A 19,707-nucleotide genomic window follows, 5' to 3' on the forward strand; every position below is an offset into this window, starting at 1 on the left:
TTTTTCAGTCAAATGAATCCCTCCATGCTATAACAACAATTATCCAACTTTATATAATAGGATCTGTACATATAACATACTAGTTATTTCCTTCTGATATTTTCTATGAAAGTTAAGGTGTACCTGGAAAAATCATAATAATTTTTAAAGTCTTCGTGGCAACTTATGGTCTTGTAGAGTGCTCCCTGAAGATGTAACCTTATGTCAGCATTGCTTTCACAGCAAGTGTGTATTCTGTGCCATACAGAGTTCAGCTGTGAATCTCACTGCAAGATCTGGGTCAAAAAAGATGTCTCAACATAATCATGCGAAGAGTTTTGCTGTTCACTCTGAACAAGAGCTGCGGAGACAGAAACACTCAGCTCCATTCAGAGCCAAACAGACAGCAGCCTGGATGGGGAAAGAGTGGTGAGGGGGAGTTGTTTGTTTGTTTGAATTGAATGTGAATGGTTATGCCTGAGCTGCAGTTGGAGTCTGGCACCATAAGACTGATGAATTAATCCTCCTGCTGTGGGCAGCCTTGGCAAAGCCTTAGCTGGAATACTACTATGTCCAGTTTTGAGCAGTGCTTTCCAAAAACAATGTGGCCCAATTGGCAAGAATCTGGAGGCGAGCTACTGGAATCACAGGAGTTCTAAGGAACGTGACTTAAAAAGGGAGATGCAGGACTGCCCTCCTGATGAAGACGGAAAAATAGTAGAAAAACAGTTAACGCAGCAAATTCAAACAAGAAAGTAACTGGAGGGGAGGGAGGAATAAAACCACCAAACTCAATAAGAGGAATAAGACAAGCAACATGCTCAGTCTGTAGGAGAAGACATTTAATCAGACAGCATGAAAATCTTTCCGAAGCAGAAGACCACAACGCTGGAGTAGGTTGCCATCTCCAGGGGTTTTTAAGAGCAGTTTAGACAAACTAATTTTCCCCTGCCCTGAGGTGTGGGGCTGAAGGAGCTGTCAAGCTGTCAGGGCTGGCCGGGCAGGCGGGGGTCGTTTCTGGAGTGTCATGGGCAAGCCGGCTGTGGGGCCCTGGGCAAGGAACACCTCAGCAAGCTGCGCCCAGGAAGGTTTTGCTGCCTGTGCTGACACCAGGACACGTCCTGCGTACCTTGTGCTGGCGACTAAGCCTCACCGCGGCTGTAGTGCTTTCACCCCACCAGAGGGTCTGTGCGCGCTCCGGCTGATGCGGCCGGGCCGGGGCCGGGGCCGGGTGCCCGAGGCCGGGGCCGGGCGGGGCGGGGAGGCCCCGCAGCCGGTTCCCTTTTTGCCCGGCGTGTGATTGGCGGCGGCTTCGGAGCTGCCTCTGCCGCCGGCTATGGAGCCTCCCCGCCGGCCCCCGGCCGCTTCCTGCTGAGGGAAACACCTGTCCGGGGCCGGGGCCGGGGCCGGGGCCGGGGCCGGGGCCGCCGCTGCGGTGAGTAGCTCCGTGCCGGGGGCAGCGGGGGTCGCGGCGGATCCCGCCCGGGGCCGGCGCTGCCCGAGGCCCGGGCTCGCAGGTGGTGGCGCGGCTCCGCTCCCCGCGCCGGCCGCGGGCGGACCCGCCCCGGCCCCGCGCCCGCCGCAGGGCGCCCCTGGCCCCGGCGGCCCCGGCAGCCCCGGCGGGGCGGGCGCGCTTCTCCCGCCCGCGGGCGGCGCCGGCCGCCATCTCTGGGCCCGGGCGGTGGGCCGGGGGCGGGAGGGAAGGAGGGAGGGAAGGAAGGAGGGAGGCAGCCCCGGCCCCGGCCCGCTGCTCCCGCCGTCTCCCGTGCGCGGAGCCCCTTCCCGCAGGGGTGTGCGGCTGGCCGGGGTCGCCCTGCGGTCCCCGCCGCAGCCGGCACTGCTGAGCCCCCCGTGCTGCCCGGTCCCTCGCGGCCTTGGTCCCGCCTCACGTCATGGCCCGAACAGCAGTTAAGGAGTTTGATGCCAGACCCGCTGAGGAAGCTGTTGGAACGTTGAATGGAACAATGCGAAGTAAAGGATCAGAGTAGACAGTTCTCTCGAGTCTTAAGATCAGTGAGTCAGCTCTACTACAACGCGGCTTTTAAACAATAAGTAACTGTTTCCTTGTCCAAGAAATTTCTTGTGTCTATCTGATACATGTAGACCATGAAACCTTTCCACACCACAGTCCCTCTGAAATAATAGCTGAGGGCGTTCGGGAGTTGGTTGCTGGTGTAGATTAGATCACACAGTCAGGAATTGGTTTCAGGAAAACCGGGCTTAAGTTGACAGGACAGGCAGTGTCTAAATAGCGAGTGTGTCCCGGCAGGAACAATAGTAGCAATAACTGGTTTTTAAAACTCTGCGAAGTGTTGGTTCCAAGGTGGATTACTTCGAGATTACTACTAGATCACTTGTGCAACCCCAGTTAACTAAAACTTTGCCGAAATTCTTACCTAAATTTTCAGAACCAGCTAGAAGTTATTGTTTGTTCCAGGAGCCCCAAATAGACAACTCATATAGAAACTAAAGGAGGTGAAGGCAGGGCATCCTGAAAATGCTACAGTTGTAATAGCAGCCTGATTGACTCCCCAAACTCCCGACCAAGCTGTATCTGCTGGTTCATATACTTTTGGTGAGGAATGTCACTGCATTACCTGTGAAGTTTACTTGCTAATGAGAACCTGCACTGATTTATTTCCCATGAGAGCTAGTAGTTGCTAGAGGATAGGACAAAGAAACTGAGCCAAGTTTTTGGTATTTTGTTGTTGTGTTCATGCTTGAAATATTAGTGCTGTATCTTATCTGGGAAGTTCAGCACTGGCTCACTGCAGGTGAAGGGAAGATGTACTCCTGTCCAGCAAGTGCAGCGTCATCTCCTGCTACACCACAGTGCGAGCAATTAGATGTAGTATGCTGCTTGGAAAACTTCGAGTCTTGTCATGGTGGTTCTGGTTTTTTAAATTTATTTTTCAAGTGAAGTTTGTCTAAAACTGTGGATGTGAACTTTAGTGTTCTATTTACATAATGCATGCACAAGGCAGTTCTTACTCTGGTAGAGAGTGCTTATTTTCTTGAAAGTTAAGTTGTCTGGGAAGGAGTTCACACTAAAGTGAAAAAAATAATTTTAAATAAGGTTTTCACATGATGGATTAAAACAGAAGCAGGAGTTAATATGGAATAAGCGTGACAGTAACTGGTAGAATTCTAACATAGTCTTAACAGAGCAGTCAAGATTGACAGCTATCCTAAATTTTTTGTAGCCAAATAAGTCATACCACATTGTCTTTTTAATGCACCTTTCAGCCAGTTTTTTTCAAATAATTTAATGACTTTACTCATTAGTGTATCTCCTAATCCTGCTGTGAATCATGTTTCAGTCTCAGTTATGCTTAACTGTGCTGGCTCCATTCCCTTTCCTTCTCTTTCCTCACTGCCCAGCCACTCCTGAGAGTGTTGAGTCAAATAAAGGAACTGATCCAGCTGAAAATTTACCAAATTTTTTGCTGGTTTTGTTATGGTCAGATTGCTGACCTGAGTGATGAGATAGGAACACAACTGGAGACAAAGGCAAGGCTGGTTGCTTGTCTTAGTTACTTTTTACAGGCCCATCTTTTCCTTCTCCATTGGACTCCATCAGGATTTTTGGACCGATGTAGGACAATTCTTGTAATACAGGGATATTCAGGGTTGATGAGGCTCATTAGAATTAGAAATAAGACAGAGTGATTTTTTTTTTCCTGTTTTTGGGGTGTTGGTGCAGTAGAGCTATTGAAATGTCAATACTGTAAATAAAGCATAGGCATGACAAAGGAACTTAACATGAAATGATTTTTCATTATAAACATGAAAGTTTTATGATTCATGGGCATGAGGAAATAATGGTTTTACCAACACATGGATTGGCAGGAAGTGGATACTTGGTGTCACCATAAGAATGGGTCATTGCAGAGGCATGAGAGACAAGTGTCGCTCCAAGAACTGCCTTCTGAAGCTGGGGAAAAGGGGTCAGTGCAGAACTGGAGATGGAGATTGGATTGGGCTGGATTTTACATGGCTGGTCACAGCCCAAATGAATGCAGGAGAAAAGACAGCCTTGTATGGGCAAGGCAGCTACAGAAGTGCCACACATTTTGTGTTGTATTGATGCGGTTTGTGGGGGAATGTCTGAACCTGAGAAAGTGTTGCTCCACCTGCCTTTATAAGTGGATGAGAGTGTAAAACAATTGCATTCCCTGAGAAATGTACAGGTACTCTGTACTCTGCTGCATTAGGGAGAGATGCTGTCTTTGCTTGTCTTAATGGTCTTGATCTATGAGTAGTGGTAGAAGAGCTGTTTGTATGTGTATGTGTTTGAAGAATTGAGCCTTAGGTGCATGATTCGTGGGAGCGGGCTGAGGACATTTTAAACCAAGAAGCTTTCCCAGATCTGCAGAACCCAATGAAACTGAAATGACTCCAGGTTTACTTAGTGGGGCAGCACAATGACTTATAGAGGAAGGACTCTGCAAAAAATCGATATAGCCTTTTGGAATAAAAAAACCCTTAATGCTAGTTTCTTATATCTAAATGTAGAGAAATACATTACTACATTGTATATAAGAATTGAGATGAGAGAGGAATGTGATGTGTAGTGCTGAGATGCCACAAAGGCTGTGGCTGATGCATGCTGACAGGCTGCAGGTGGGTGGAGGATGAGTTTTGGAAATTTCTTGGCCAAGATGGGTAAATTTCATGTCAGCAACAAAATGTTCAGGGTAACTTCACCACTATCTTGAGATAATTCAAATACTGGCTTTAAAAGATAGAGGGATCTGGGACAGAATGTGTTTCCCCCAAACTGACTTCCTGAGAAAAATAACCTCTAAAAAGAAAATATCTTAGCTGACAAGCAGAGTGATGCTCAGAAAGAGAAGAGCTGTGTCAGTGGTGGAGGGTATTTTCTGCTTTTTAATCTTGGCAGAATGTTAATCAATCTTGGTATGTTGGAGGCAGGTAAAAGACTGTCAGATTTTTTTTCCAATACAGAGGAAGGGGTTATTTTTCACATTTTATAAAAAATGTGTCTAATGAATAGGAAGCATGCGTATGTTAAACACAAGGCACTTCACCTTTTTTACCTCCTTTTCAAGAGTCATCATTTTTGCATGATACCTACCACTGTAGGATTTGTACTCCTTGTTGCGCTTCAAAAGATCAGTATTTCACTGGAAAAATTATAAGGAAAAAGGATGAAATTAGAGGGTTTTCTGTCTTTTCTTTCTGTTTTGTACATGTTTTCCCTAATGTTTTGTTTTTTTTTTCCTGTGGAGATCATTTTTTTTAGTAAAAGAATAGCACCTCAGGTTGTAGTTAACCACAAGAATTAGGTTTGAAAGTCTATGGTTTAATTTCTTCCTGAATCTAAAGTCACCATTTCTAATGGATTTCACTGGGTTGTTGCCCTAACTTTTGTGCTTTTCAGTGTTTGCATTTTGTTCTCACACAGCTTTTAGAGAACAATGTATATTTTTAGAATTTATCTCTTTGTTTACATATTTCTTCTCTGAGAAGAGAAAGGCGACTGATAGTGGTCTTCACCAACGAAGTCAAAGAGGTGGCAACCTATGTAGCCAATCTTGTGCCTTCTGAAAGGATTGTATATATAGATGGAGTCAGAAAATTAAATATAGAACTTTCCTACTGACCTTCTTGCTGCCTGCTTTATTCTTTCGTGTCCCAAAGTGTGACACAGGGTGTTTGAATAAATGAATGAGTTTAAGATATTTGGGGTAAGGCTGCCCAGAAGTTCTGCTGCTGAGGTTACCATCCAAGATCCTTGGCATATACAATCTCTATGAGATGCCTGTGTGGAGACTGGATTAAAAATCTCTGGTGAATTTAAGTTGGGAGTCCTCAAATGGCTATCACCATGCGTATAAAAATAATGAAACATTGCATAGTTAGTCGTCTTTTATCTACTATTTGTATTTAAATATATTGTGAGGTAATCTCTCAAAAATATATTTGGTTTAAATACCTTATTTGAATTCATTAAATTTATTGCCCAGATTATTCTTTGCTATTTTTAAAAGGCTCTAAACATGTCTTCTATACGTGTGTGTTAAATTGATGTACTGTTGGTGTATTTTTACTGTTGTAACAGGAAAAGCATTCTGACTTCTTTTAAAATGAGCAATCATATGTATAATCAACTTGGTTAAAACTTCCTTCCTGGTAAGTGCAGCACTTCCTTTGCATCTGGATATGAGAGCAAGCAAGAAAAGCAGAACAGTTTAAAGAAAGAAATTTTTTGTGTGAATGATCTTCCCTTAAAAAAATAGGAACTACAAAAATTAAACAAATGAATCATCTCCAGAAATTCAGCCTTTGTTTTATAAGCAGGTAATATTTCCTTGTGCTTTATCAATTATAGAGGTGATGTGTCCACAGTTGCTGTTTTCTGGAACTCAAAAGAAGAATTTTAGTTAGTGTGCTACGTTGTTTAATCTTTTATATTTTTATCTGCTTCTTTTATTATCTGCTAAGGAATCATTGCACTGGCTTTACTTTCCTCCGGCCGTTAAAGATTTTATGTGTAGAAAATGTTGCTTGGAAAAGAAGTTCAGTATGTTGCTGTAACTTGGCTTGTGCGAGTGCACTCGATCAGCACTGAATAATTTCCACTTTAATATTGGTCAATGGAGATTAATTGAGCAACAATATTTTTTGTTTACTGAATGCTGATAAGGTAGGCTACTCATGTTTAATATTGTTTTACTGGTGTTTTAGATGTGATTTGATGTATAGGGTAATAAATCAGCATCAGCTTGGGAGATTTTTCTTCTGTAACAATCTAATGGTTCATATTGGTAGTGTGTATTTTGAAAACGGATGGATATTATCAGTCTGGTGAGTTAATTTATTTAAAAGAGGCACATCTAAGGACATTCACCTTGAATTTAGATGCACATTAAATATCTCTTCAGAAATAGTCCCTGACTTTTGCATCTTAAGGGCTTTTTTTAGGTTGAAGTCCTGTTTCCTCATCACTAAAAAGAGAGGCAGAAGAAAATTTGGAACAGGCTCATGTCCAGACTGTAAATAAATTGCTTGTTTTGTTACTTTCTGCCATTCCTGGAGCTCAGTGGGACTGCATTCTATTCATATGCAGGAGTGTGTCTTTTGATTTCTGTGAAAACCCGCTTATGTTAACATCAGCAGCATCCAAACAGAGGAGGCAGCAGAAGAATCAGTGCTTGATCAAAAAGAAGCAAGAACTAATCAATATGGAGGTTGCATATTCAAACTGCTTATCCTCAGTAAAATCTGGGCAGGATGTTTAAAACCTCTGTTTAATTACTTAATCACTGGAGAGTTGGTTGGAGGTTTTTTTTTTTTATTTATTTGGTATTGAAATGAATAGATTACATCTGAAGTGGTTTATGTAAATCAATTTGTGACCAGAAATTAGGGGAAGTGGAAATGTAAAAACTGTATATGAAAAGTTAAAAAGGAAGAGTAAAGATAAATGTAAATGAGAAAGTAATCAAGTAATTGTATATTTTGCTAGATTTCTTCTGGCATGGAGTTGGAGGATCATGAGCAGCCTGTTGTTATGAGAGAAGAAAACAAACGAAGGAGAAGAAGAATGAAACCTCATTGTACCTCGAGTAGTTTTTCATCAATGGAACTGATATCCATTGAGTTCATTTTACCTACAAGCAATAAACATACTAAAGCACCAGAAATTCTGTTACTCGAAGTAGCTGGCAACTGTACGGTTGAGCAAATGAAGGCGCAGATTTGGATGCGTGCAGTGGAGATGAGTCAAACCACAGACTTCTACCATGCATTCACCCCAGATCAGTTTATTCTACAGTACCAGAAGAAAGGGCAATGGTATGAAATTTATGATAAACATCAAGTATTACAGACATTGGACTGCATACTGTACTGGAAGGTGTTACAGAAAAAGGTAGGCAAGATCTATGTTGTCCAGAAACAAAAACCATCAGAAGAAGTTCAGGAATTTCAGCGGCAGCTTAACGATTTAATTGGTTATGATGTCACTGATGTAAGCAATGTGCATGATGATGAACTGGAATTTACCCGGCGCAGATTAGTCACTCCACGAATGATAGAAGTAGCTTGCAGAGATCCTAAATTATATGCAATGCACCCATGGACTACATCTAAGCCACTCCCAGAATATTTATTTAAAAAGATCACTAATAATAACATTTTCATAATCATACATAGAGGAACAACTAGTCAGAAAATTAAAGTGTCCATAGATGAAACTCCAGATATGATTCTCCACAGCTTTTTCACAAAAATGGCAAAGAAAAAGTCTTTGATGGACATTCCTGAAGATCATAGTGAACTGGATTTTGTTCTCAGAGTTTGTGGCAGAGATGAGTACATTACTGGAGAGACACCAATCAAAGATTTTCACTGGATAAGACAGTGCCTTAAGAATGGGGAAGAAATCCACCTTGTCCTTGACAATCCCCCAGACCCAAATGAAGATGAGGTTCAGAAGGAAGAATGGCCCTTGGTGGATGACTGTACAGGAGTTACAGGGTATCATGAGCAATTGACAATAGATGGAAAAGATCATGAGAGAGTCTTCACTATTTCTTTGTGGGATTGTAACAGGAAATTTAGAGTGAAAATAATTGGCATCGATATCCCAGTTTTACCAAGAAATACTGATCTTACTGTCTTTGTAGAGGCTAACATTCAACATGGGCAGCAGCTTCTTTCACAGAGAAGAACTTCATCAAAGCCTTTTACTGAGGAGGTTCTGTGGAATATTTGGTTGGAGTTTGATATCAAAATCAAGGATTTGCCTAAAGGAGCACTTCTGAATCTTCAGATATACTGTGGCAAAGCACAGGGACCATCTGCAAAGACAAACCTTCAGTCACATGAATCCTCCAACTCTGATGCAAAATGCAAAACTCAGCTTCTCTATTATGTAAATCTTTTGTTGATAGATCACCGTTTCTTGCTACGAAGTGGGGAGTATGTTCTCCACATGTGGAAAATTCCAGGTAAGGGGGAAGAACAAGGAAGTATAAATGCAGACAAACTCACATCAGCAACTAACCCAGATAAAGAAAACTCAATGGCTATCTCTATTGTGCTGGACAAATATTGTCACCCAATTGCCTTGCCCAAGCACAGGATATCATCAGACCCCCAGGGGGACAGGACCCGAGCTGAAATGCCCAACCAGCTTCGCAAGCAACTTGAAGAGATCATAGCAACTGACCCACTTAATCCACTTTCTCCTGAGGACAAAGAACTGTTGTGGCACTTTAGATACGAGAGCATAAAGCACCCCAAGGCATATCCTAAGCTGCTTAGCTCTGTGAAATGGGGACAACAAGAAATAGTGGCCAAAACGTACCAGTTGCTTGCTAAAAAAGAGGTTTGGGATCAGAGCACTTTAGATGTTGGACTCACAATGCAACTTCTGGACTGTAACTTTTCAGACGAAAATGTCCGAGCAATGGCAGTTCAAAAACTGGAAAGTTTAGAAGATGATGATGTTCTTCATTATCTTTTACAGCTTGTGCAGGTAAGGTCTGTTTGCATTCCTGAGCTCTGCCTTCCAGGAATACATTTGCATTACCCCATGATTTGCATTTCCTCTTTTAGTAGGTCTTGTTAGTATTCCCTAGTTTTGAAGTCTTCAATGTTTAGTCAAGGCAGTAGTAGTAACCAGATTAATGAAAAATACACTTTTCTACTTTTTGTCTTTTGCCTTTGTTGATGCTTTTGTGGTACCATTGCCTTGTGTCTTGTAATTTGCATCTTGTGTTTACAGAAGTAAGTTTTTCTGGAAATTGTGAATGCCAGCACAGACATGATGGGAATAAATTCTAACTCTGCTGTCTGTAATCCTGTTCATATTGGGTTTGAATCACACAGCACTGAAGAGCTGTTGGCTGACTTTACTGATAGTTTAGAAGGAGTATAGATAGAAAGAAAGAAAGTGCAGATGTTGACATGGTCAAGGCCTGAAGAAAAATCTGGGATTGGGTTTTAGGTCAAGAACACCAGTGTAATTACACAGTATATTGCAGAAACTTCAGTCATGTGCTGTTAAGGGAAGCAAATTTATTTAGAAACTCACCCCACACCAAAATTCGGAAAGTAGGTAAAGATTAAGTCATTCTGGGAACTTGGGTACAAAATTGTGGTTCTGATGGCCAGGGATCACTGCTGTATCGATTTGAAGCACTTTGTGTGCACATCTGCCAGATCAAACATTGGAAAGGTTTGTATCAGTAACTTGGTTGCTTTTCTCTCAACACGATACCATCAGCTGGTAGTGGCAAAGTCTCCTCTGGTGTCTGAGGGAAGGCGTAACCTTGTGTTCTTCCTGGTAAGCACAGTCCTGGAGCCAGGTGGGTCTGCAGGCCTCCTACACTTGACAGGGCTCTGTTTTGCATGGAAAGGCTGTCATCCCTCAGAGCAGGAAATACTTTCTTCAAAGAAACAGAGGACAACATTCAAATTAAAAAAAAAAAAAATTAAAAATTAACTACCGCAGCTGGGGAAGCTGCTTTTTATTTCTGCAGGTTCAGAGAGAGCCCAGAATCCCAGGAAAATGAAGCTAGGACTTCAGATTTTGCTGCACGTTGGTAGTGCTTTCAACAAAGCCTTTCTAGCCTTGTCTTTGCTTGTCTGAAGATTAGGCAGAATTTATGCACTTCTGCATTAACCAAAGGAGTCGCTACGGTTACCTCATTGGGCCTCCCACGTAGCTGCTGCTATATATATGCTTGGCTTGTGAGCTTTTGCTGTCTACATGTGGCTCAGCAATTTTATTCACTTTTTTTTATATCTAAATTCGGAGTTTGGGATGATGATTGGTTGCTATCAAAGTGCCTGAGAAAATAGGGGAAATACTGGGGTTGTTTCCATTTTTTCTTGAAATTGTTTTTTTTTTCAGGAAGTACAAATATGGTGAGTTTTAAAAAGAATAAACCTTTCTAACAGTTAAATAAAAATTGTAGCATAAAATCATAGTGCCTTAACTTCACTGTGTCATTTCTGGTAAGCAGTGTGGTAAGAAATAATGAGCTTACCATCCTTAAAAATGAAAAACATGCTGGATTCCAGCTTTACCTCTCTGCTGCTTTGCTTGTCTTTATTTCTTAGCTAACTATGGAACATAAGCTGTCAGCACTCTGCAGCAAAGTTTCGGTATGACAGTGTATTTAAAATCTACGTTTTTCTGAGAATGGATGTTGGCCATTCCTCTGCTCCAGTGGACACATCTCTTCTGCAAATGGTTGTCACTTTTCAAATGCACACCTTTATGAAAGCTCTATGGCTTATTTCACTCTGCACAGGATATTCCCATTTTATCCTCTGTAGAGTTAGAAATCAAGCATTTTATTTCCCCACAAGTTCATTTCAAATACTAGCAGCCACATCATAAATCAACCTATTGAGCTTCCTATAATGTCTGTTCTTCTCTGTACAGTAGATAAGCCATGGATAGGATAGTTAGAATGCAACAAAATTCTTTGGAAGATAAACACCGATGACTCTGCTGCATGTATATGGCAGTGAGTAAAGGCCTTCTGCTGAATTGACAAGGAAAAGATGCACACAGGGACCTGGTGAAGTGCCAGCAGACATTTTTTAATGGACAGCTTTTATTGTTGCTGTGCAAAAGTTGATATTTGACTTTGTGAAGAAAAAAGGGCTGGACTTTAAAAAATAATCCTCTAACATAGCTCAATAAGGATGGTCATAAAGCATTTTTAATAATGTTTAATGTTAAAATATATTTGCAAGTTCAATAAGGAAGTTTTGTTTTGAAGTAATGGTCAATTGTTTGCCTGTATTTCAGTCGTAACTTGTTTTTCAAGGTTATGTGAACGTTAATCATAGTATATACCAGAATGAGGTTTCTAATAGGCTTTCTTGAAACCGTAAGAAAATACATATGATTTTTTGTGATAATTATTGCTTTTGGGCACCTTACTGCAGTGAAAATTAATTTTTATTTAAAACCCTTCATGCCTCATAATCTCATACACAAAGAAAAAGGATCTATATATTGTTATATTTGTGAATTCCCATTGTCTATCCTAAATAAAATAATGTTGTTTGGGGATATAAAACAGTACTGCAGGGACAGTCAAGACAGGTCTTGCAGAACTGTGATACAGGAGAAGGGCTTGTCTGTGCTTGGCTTTCTTGTCTGTCTCTTAGCCAGCAGCTAGAAAGAACGTGTCTTTGTGACATTTTTATCAGTTGATATATTCAGGAAGGTTAACTTGATTTTTTTTTTCATTTGATTGAACCCACAGGACGATTTACGTTTCAGAAATCATGTTGATATTTTAACAATAAAAATGCAACTGTGTGCCACAGTACTTGTAAGAGTTTATAAAACTATGATTTGTTTGATGAATTTAACAGACCTTTGCTGATGGCTTGGTTGCTTCTTTGCAAGCTGCAGACCGCAGTGATCTTGAAAGAGCCATTATATTCTGTTGAATAACTGTTGCTAGAGGTTTGCATACTTTGTTGCTTCTGAAAGCTGAGCATACTACATGCACCCAGCTCTCTGCGCATCCCTTTGTTTTCCCTTAATCTCCCTACAGGCTGCTTCCTGGCACTCTATTTCCAGAACCTGAAGCCATTCACCAACCCCCTCAGTCCATGACAGGGATTTTGTGACTCTGATTCATAGACTGTATGCTTCGTATTTTTCTTTTGTTGCCATGGGATATAAGTGCATACTTTTTTCCACCATTAATATGTATACAAACCTTCTATAAGTTGAATTCCTCAAGCAACATGAAGGAAGCTGCTGGAAAAAATTAGTTGAAGTGGAGAAGTTCCCTGTTACTACCCAGAGTTGGGAAGTGTGATGGTTTTCTGGTAGATCAATTCACTTGGTTATTTGGATGGAGGAGAGAATAACAAAAAAAAAAAAAAAATTCCAATACTGGCACTTGAAAATAGTTGTTGACTTTCCCCCCCCCCCCCTTTTTTTTTTTTTTGGCAGTAGCTTGGAAATGTCTGTGGGCTTGGGTGGAGGTTTTGAAAAAGAAAAAATGCATCTGTTTTCACAGTCAGTAAAAAAAAAACTTTGGTGAAGTCTTCCTCTTAATTGTACTTCGTTATTGTAGGATGTGTATCTGATCTTTTATTCTGTCATTCATTTACAGAATAAAGGCCAGATAAGTGCTCTGAAAAGCTGCTCCTATATCCTGTTTTTTCTGGGGAACCCAGCAGTGCCCTGGTGCCATAGTCTTGAAGTAGGGGATGTTGACCAAAACCAGTATTTTATTATTGAAACATTTTATTAAAGAGCTATTACAAATACATCTGTCAGTAATCATTTCAGGAATTCTCAGTATCAATCATACTGCAGACTGGTTTCTGATCTTGCTGGTTTTTGCCAAGAATGATGTTGCTTTGTGCATATGTTCAGGTTGGACTCTCCATGCCTTGCATTGTCACATTAATAATAAACCTGGAAAGAACCTGTTGCAAACAAAGTGTGCTTCTTGAATCAGACAGAGAAGCCTCTAAGAGGCTTCTTTGTTACACATTTTCTATTCCTGCAGCAGTGTGTTCTCTAGATGTCATTGGTTAAGTGTAAGCAGTGGGATCTTAAATGTGTTAACAACGTCTTCTATGTTTGTATTACTCAGGCTGTGAAATTCGAGCCATATCATGACAGTGCCTTAGCCAGATTTTTGCTGAAACGTGGTTTGAGAGTAAGTACTTCAAAATACAGCCAACTTATGCTAAAGTTGCTGGCATTATTAAAACCCTTTGTCAAGAAATGAATGCTAATTTGTAGTGTTTTTCTTTACCTGTAGAACAAAAGAATTGGTCACTTCTTGTTTTGGTTCTTAAGAAGTGAAATTGCCCAGTCCATGCACTACCAACAGAGGTTTGCAGTCCTCCTCGAAGCCTACCTTAGGGGCTGTGGAAAAGCAATGCTGCACGATTTCATGAAGCAGGTTCAAGTAATTGAATTGCTGCATAAAGTCACAATGGAGATTAAATCAGTTTCTGCAGAAAAATACGATGTTACTTCTCAAGGTATTTGCTAACAGCATTTCTTTGTTGTTAATATTGTTTTTTCTCTTTGAGTTTGGAAAACTAGGCAGCAAATTGTACTGTTCATTAAGAAATAATTGTTCATTGTGGATAAATTGTTGTCAAAGGGCATCATTGTTACTTCCTTTAAAATGTAAGTTAATAATGATTGAACCAGTAATAGATTTGTTTGTCATTTTGCCCCAAAAGGGGAAGAATATCAATGTTCTAGACACCCAGTACTTTCCCAGGCTTTGGCTTATCTTGAACCTCATGCCGTGCCAGCTGGGAAACAGAGAAGTTCTTGTACATTACCTGAATGCTAGTTCTGAAGAAAGACACAAATATCAGCTGGAAATTAAAAATGACACTTGCCGAGAAATACAGCCTTCCTCCAAACTCTCACTAGAAGATTTTTGGCAGGAAGATCAGGGGGGAGTCCAGCACAGCCTCTGCTATGCCACAGAAATAGCTGGTGGGTCAGGGGTGAATATGTAGGGCATGTATTTGAGGAGTTCTGTGAGACAGATGTGGTATTGTTACTTCCAGATCTTGTAAGCACTGCTGTGGAAGCCTCAGTAGGGTTATGCCATGCCTCTTCACCTCTGGGTTTTGCCTGCCTTTCCCCCATCCTTCCTCCCCCAGCTTTCTTAAAAGCTTGTTTATCCTCATTCCTGTTACTTGCTTGGTGTTGGGAGTAAGTGTGAGAAGACATATGACAGTATTAAAATTCTAAGAGCTGTAGAGAGACCACCTCTTCCTGCATGTTCAGCCTGGTATGCTCTAGGCCAGGAAGTCCTTGGATTGGAAAGCTTTTCCACTCTGGCTACGCAGAAGTGACTGTGGTGGTGTTTCAAAAGAGATTTGAAGGAAATATGCATTTATTCTTCAATATATAGAGTAAAATCTGTTGTTACCACATAGTGTGAGTAAAGGGACTTACTGAAGCCCCACATAAAACACTGTTTCTAAACAACTTCCTAAAGTTTTCTTAAAATATTCTATAACCTAAATGTATTTAGTCAGAATCCCATATTTTGGAAAAAAACTATACAACCTTGCAGATGTACATGTCTGTAAGAGCAGTGGATTCCATAATACATTATCTTTGAAGGCTATGTGGGCAAAGAAGAAAAGCTTCAAGAGAAAGAAATCATATTAACACCCACCAGGTTTTGAAGTTAAAGAATATTTGGATGTAATGTACAGCAGAACACTGAAAGATGACTTATATAATTGACATTTTCACAGAATAAGTCTTCCTGAAACTGTGGAGTGTCCTAATAATGCTATATCTAATGTAATTTATTCTCAGATTATTGAGGACATATTTTTTTTCTACAGGCACCCTCTACTTCTTATATTTTTAAAAATGTATATACTAAAATTTATTCTATAGGTTATTGCTTCTTTTTTGTCCTGACATTTCTAAGTTCATTGTTGTTCTTATTTTCAGTCTGAATGTTTTGTCATGTTTCATTTCATTCTGTAATGCAGTCTCATCTTATTTTTGTATATATGTTTCTCCAATGTTTGTGGATTTTCTTTAAAGAGCAAATTCCTTCCTGCTAGGTTCATACTATTCCAGTAGCAAACATGTTGTCAAACTGTTTCTTTCACTTTTCACTGTAGTCTCTTTGCTTACATTTGAAGATAACAAGTGATAATAAATAAATAAATTCTTAAGATAATATTACATCTTGCATGGGATTATCTGCTTTCATCACCCTCTGAGCTAGATGATTTGTCTCCCAAGAATGTGTCTATGCAGCATTTGATTGCTTAAAATGCATAGCACCTTGTTCTTAAGCCAGATCAACTGGAAAATTGTTTTAGCAAGTGCCTTTACTTGTGTTTTAAAATCAGCTATTCCTAATCTCTTGTAGCATCAGTTGGTTTGCTTATAGTTTTTCAAATTACATTACATTACATTACAGTGAGGAGACTTACTGAACAAACAGTAAACTGTAACAGTAAACTGCAAACAGTAACTTTCCTAGATGTTTGTCTAGGAAATCTGTAGTTACCTCATAGAGAGCTGTTTCATTATCCAAGTTACTACAACTTAGGTGCTATTGGCAGGCAGGGGGGAGTTATTGGGGGGGAGAGGGGTTTGTTTGGTTATTTTTATGCTATTGTTTGTTTGGGTTTGGGATTTTTGAGGTGTATAATGCTCAACAAGTTTGATTACCTATAACCTTTTTGCCTTCCAGTGTTTGATTTCATTGTGTTTTCTTTCTTGTAATTGCAGTTATTGCACAGCTGAGACAAAAGCTTGAAAAATTACAGGGCAGCAAACTTCCAGAAAGTTTTAGAGTTCCATATGATCCTGGGCTAAGAGCAGGAGCACTAGTGGTAAGTATATTCTGACTTTCTAGAATTTTTTTTTTTTTAAATTATTTGCAGGTATGTGTCACTTGGTAAAAAGTTTTGCTAATATGTTAAAAGGTCTTATTTTTGTGTGGATACAATGACATTGCATGGACTCTGTAGGTTTTTGTTCCCAGAGCTATTATTATTTTTCTAAACGTAATAACATGCCACCGTGTGCTAAAAATTGCAACAATCCATGAAATTCTAATCATTAAATGGCAATTATACTTTTTCCATTAGTGGAATACAAGATTTAATCAGGTAGCTGACCTTTCTTTTCAGTAAGTAAATAACTGTATAAAACTTGTATCTGATTCAGGGGCTTTTGGATATTCTGTTTTCATTCTTCCAGTAACTTTCTTTGTCTTACCCTGATTCATATCTGTCACTAAGGTTTGGGTCCAGACCTTCATCAAACACAAAAATGTCTACCTCAGCTATTTCTGATTTTTCAGGATCTCTATGTTTATTTTGTTAGAAAACACATTACAATTTTGTTAGAAATGCATTTAAAAACACTTGGGTTTTTCTATATTGCTGCCTTCAGTTTTGTGGTGAGATTGCAATTATGTATGCTGACTCAGAGTTAAAAAAAAGATTCATAGATCAGCAGATGTGCAGTGAGAGGAAACTGGATCATGCATCTGAAATGCAATGTGTGGACTGGGTAAAGAAGCACAGTCAAGATCCTTGGACTCACTTGATGTGCAGGAAGGACCCTACAAGGAAAAAACTCCTTAGTCTTCTCTTAGCTAAGGACAGACAAACCATCCAATTTAAGGAATTGCCGAATGCTGAGGCATTGCCTAGATATGGCCATGTTTCTGTTAAATAAACCTGTGCCTTGGGAGACAGGCTGTGAGCTAGTCTGACTTCAAGCTGAGAGAATTAAACTCCTCCCAGGTGAGCATGGCTGAAGCACTGTCAACACAAAAGCCAATTCTGACTTTTCTTATTCAGAAATAATTTGTGAATTCTTAAATACTATTTTCTTGTTTGTATTTTGTATATTCTCTTTGGGTTTTGTTTTTGGTGGGGTTTGTTTGTTTGTTTGTTTTTTGTTTTGTTTTGGGAGTTTTTGGGTTTGTTTTTTTTTTTGTTTGGTTGGTTTTTTTGTACAGAGGTCATCAACAGGTTGACAGAAAGTAGGTTTTAAAATAAAAAATTTCTCTGGATTTTCTAGTTTTTCTTCACTTAGGAACTATTCAGTCCTACCAGGACCTTCCTAGATGAACGAAACAATAGATTTACAAAGGAAGGTAGCTATGTCCAAAAACTGATGGGTTAGTTTTTCTTTTTCCAAACTGTATGAATAAAAATGTTTGATAAAACAAACTAAGCTTTCATTTCATGTTCATTCTAACAAGTACTATTTTTTTCCATAATCTTCAAAATCTAGAATTTTACAAGTCTAAACAAAATATCAGAAGCAAAATGAGAGTTTCTAATAAGTTCAAAGATTTAAAAACTTCTCTCCTTTTTGAAAATAAGGATGGTAAAAATTATTTTGTTTTAAACTACAGGCTCAGAATTTCAGTAGATGAAACATTAATATACTAAAAATACTCCTATAAAATGAATTCTATCTGCTCTCAAACACTGATGTGCACTTTTTTCTTTTTCTTTTTCTTTTTTTTTTTTTTTAGTTTTTTTTAGTTTTAGATGGCTTTATTGTACATTGTAATGTTTAACAATGAGTCAGGAACTCGAGAATAGAAAGCAAGACATTCCAGTTGTATTAGCCATTATAACTGGAGAAAACATTTGAAATACTGAAGTTTCATTACTAAATTTATCAGTATTGAAAATGTAATAAAACTAAATAGGGATTCTATTTATCATTCTTATGAATGATTACGTTAAATTAGTTTCAAAAATCCCATTTCTCCCATGAATTTGAACAATTTACTAAGGAAATTGAATCAAACAATCTGGAATTTAGTTGCTAGAAGTCAGGAGGTTGGATGATGTGGTAAATTGCATTGGACAATGATTAGGTTCTGGTTTTGCAAAGCACCTGTCAAAGTGCTGTTGTGAAGGTCTGTATTTTCCAGTTTTGTCAGAATCTCTATTCCTATTTTAAATCTGTCTGAAGCAGATTTACAAGCTAAATCCAGTTTTGGAGAGTCAAGATATACTTTTTCCTTTATCATGGACAGTGGTTAAAAGTTGTGCAGGTTCAGGGAGGCTTTGTGTGACAGCTGAATTCCATCCTTTATGTGTGCTTTCAGTATGTTGCTTGTGGTATAGCTGAGTGGAAGTTGGTAAACTAATCTGTAGCTGCTGTTAGGAGGGTTTCTTGGCTTGATGTTGGCATACAATGGCTAGCAAGCAATTAACCTGTCTTTCACAGATAGAGAAATGTAAAGTAATGGCCTCTAAGAAGAAGCCCCTCTGGCTTGAATTTAAATGTGCAGATCCAACAGCTCTGTCAAATGAAACCATAGGCATCATCTTCAAACATGGAGATGACCTCCGTCAGGACATGCTAATTTTACAGGTATGATAGCTAAAGCTTATAAAGAATAACATGAATATTTTAAAATATTTTTAAATCATTTTACTTTTCCAGAGTGTGAATACCTTGTATTTACTGTTCATATGCAAGGCTTTCTTTTGTATTTAAAACTCTGTATGGCAAGGCTGACATCAACAGTCGATCATCTTTGTCATGCTACAGATTTTTATATTACTGTGTTATGTTACTGTTAACCCTGGTGGGATGGGAAAACAGGAAAGGAAGAGTAAGAGCCAGAAAACCTGTGAGTTGAGCTAAAGGTGGTTTAATAAGCAAAGGAAAAGTGGAAGAACAAAGGAAGAAAACTAAACTGGTGGTGCTAAGGCAGTCACTCACCACATCCCATGGGTCAACCTGTTCCCAGCCAGTCCCTGCACAGAAGATGGTTAACCTACATAACCCCTTCCTCCCTGTTTTATTGCTGAGGATGACATTGTTCAGCATGGAATATTTCTTTGGTTGGTTCAGGTCATGTGCCTGGTTGTGTCCCCTCACAGTGTCTTGTGCACCCCAATCTAGTCACAGGGAGGCAGGGTGAGAGCAGGCAGCCTTGGCACTCAGCAGGCACTGTTCAGCTGGGACACTGGGACATCAGTGTGTTCCCAGCACTGCTTTGGTCACCCCTTAAACCACAGCACAGTACAAGCTACTCTGAAGAAAAGGAGCTTCATCCCAACCAGACACACTGCATACTGTTACCCTGACTTTTCCTGCCATGTGCCATACATATTTCACATTTTGGTGTTCTAGAGACAGAATCTGACTTAGTGCAAGATGGCCTGCTTCTCTGATGAAGTGTTTTTATCATTTATTTATGCAATGGGTGA

At 39.7% G+C, this 19,707-nt stretch overlaps 1 protein-coding gene across 3 annotated transcripts in view; it reads left to right on the top strand.

Moving 5' to 3' along the window:
• The first annotated feature begins 1,309 nt into the window (after window positions 1-1,309).
• PIK3CG (phosphatidylinositol-4,5-bisphosphate 3-kinase catalytic subunit gamma) overlaps window positions 1,310-19,707 on the top strand; it is a 34,516-nt gene continuing 16,118 nt past the window's right edge. Inside the window, exons 1-6 of one of the 3 annotated variants that reach the window (XM_066182883.1) lie at window positions 1,310-1,414; window positions 7,472-9,487; window positions 13,596-13,661; window positions 13,767-13,992; window positions 16,241-16,344; window positions 18,716-18,862. In XM_066182883.1, coding sequence (XP_066038980.1) covers window positions 7,484-9,487; window positions 13,596-13,661; window positions 13,767-13,992; window positions 16,241-16,344; window positions 18,716-18,862 — 2,547 coding nt within the window. In that variant the 5' untranslated portion in view covers window positions 1,310-1,414; window positions 7,472-7,483. Of the gene's footprint in view, window positions 1,415-1,862; window positions 1,993-6,555; window positions 6,650-7,471; window positions 9,488-13,595; window positions 13,662-13,766; window positions 13,993-16,240; window positions 16,345-18,715; window positions 18,863-19,707 lie in introns of those variants that run through there. The other 2 variants (XM_066182882.1, XM_066182884.1) reach the window with 2 other exon arrangements.

Source organism: Chamaea fasciata, unplaced genomic scaffold, assembly GCF_029207755.1.
Source record: "Chamaea fasciata isolate MVZ Bird 193981 ecotype frontalis unplaced genomic scaffold, bChaFas1.0.hap1 SCAF_5, whole genome shotgun sequence".
Lineage (NCBI taxonomy): Eukaryota > Metazoa > Chordata > Aves > Passeriformes > Sylviidae > Chamaea > Chamaea fasciata.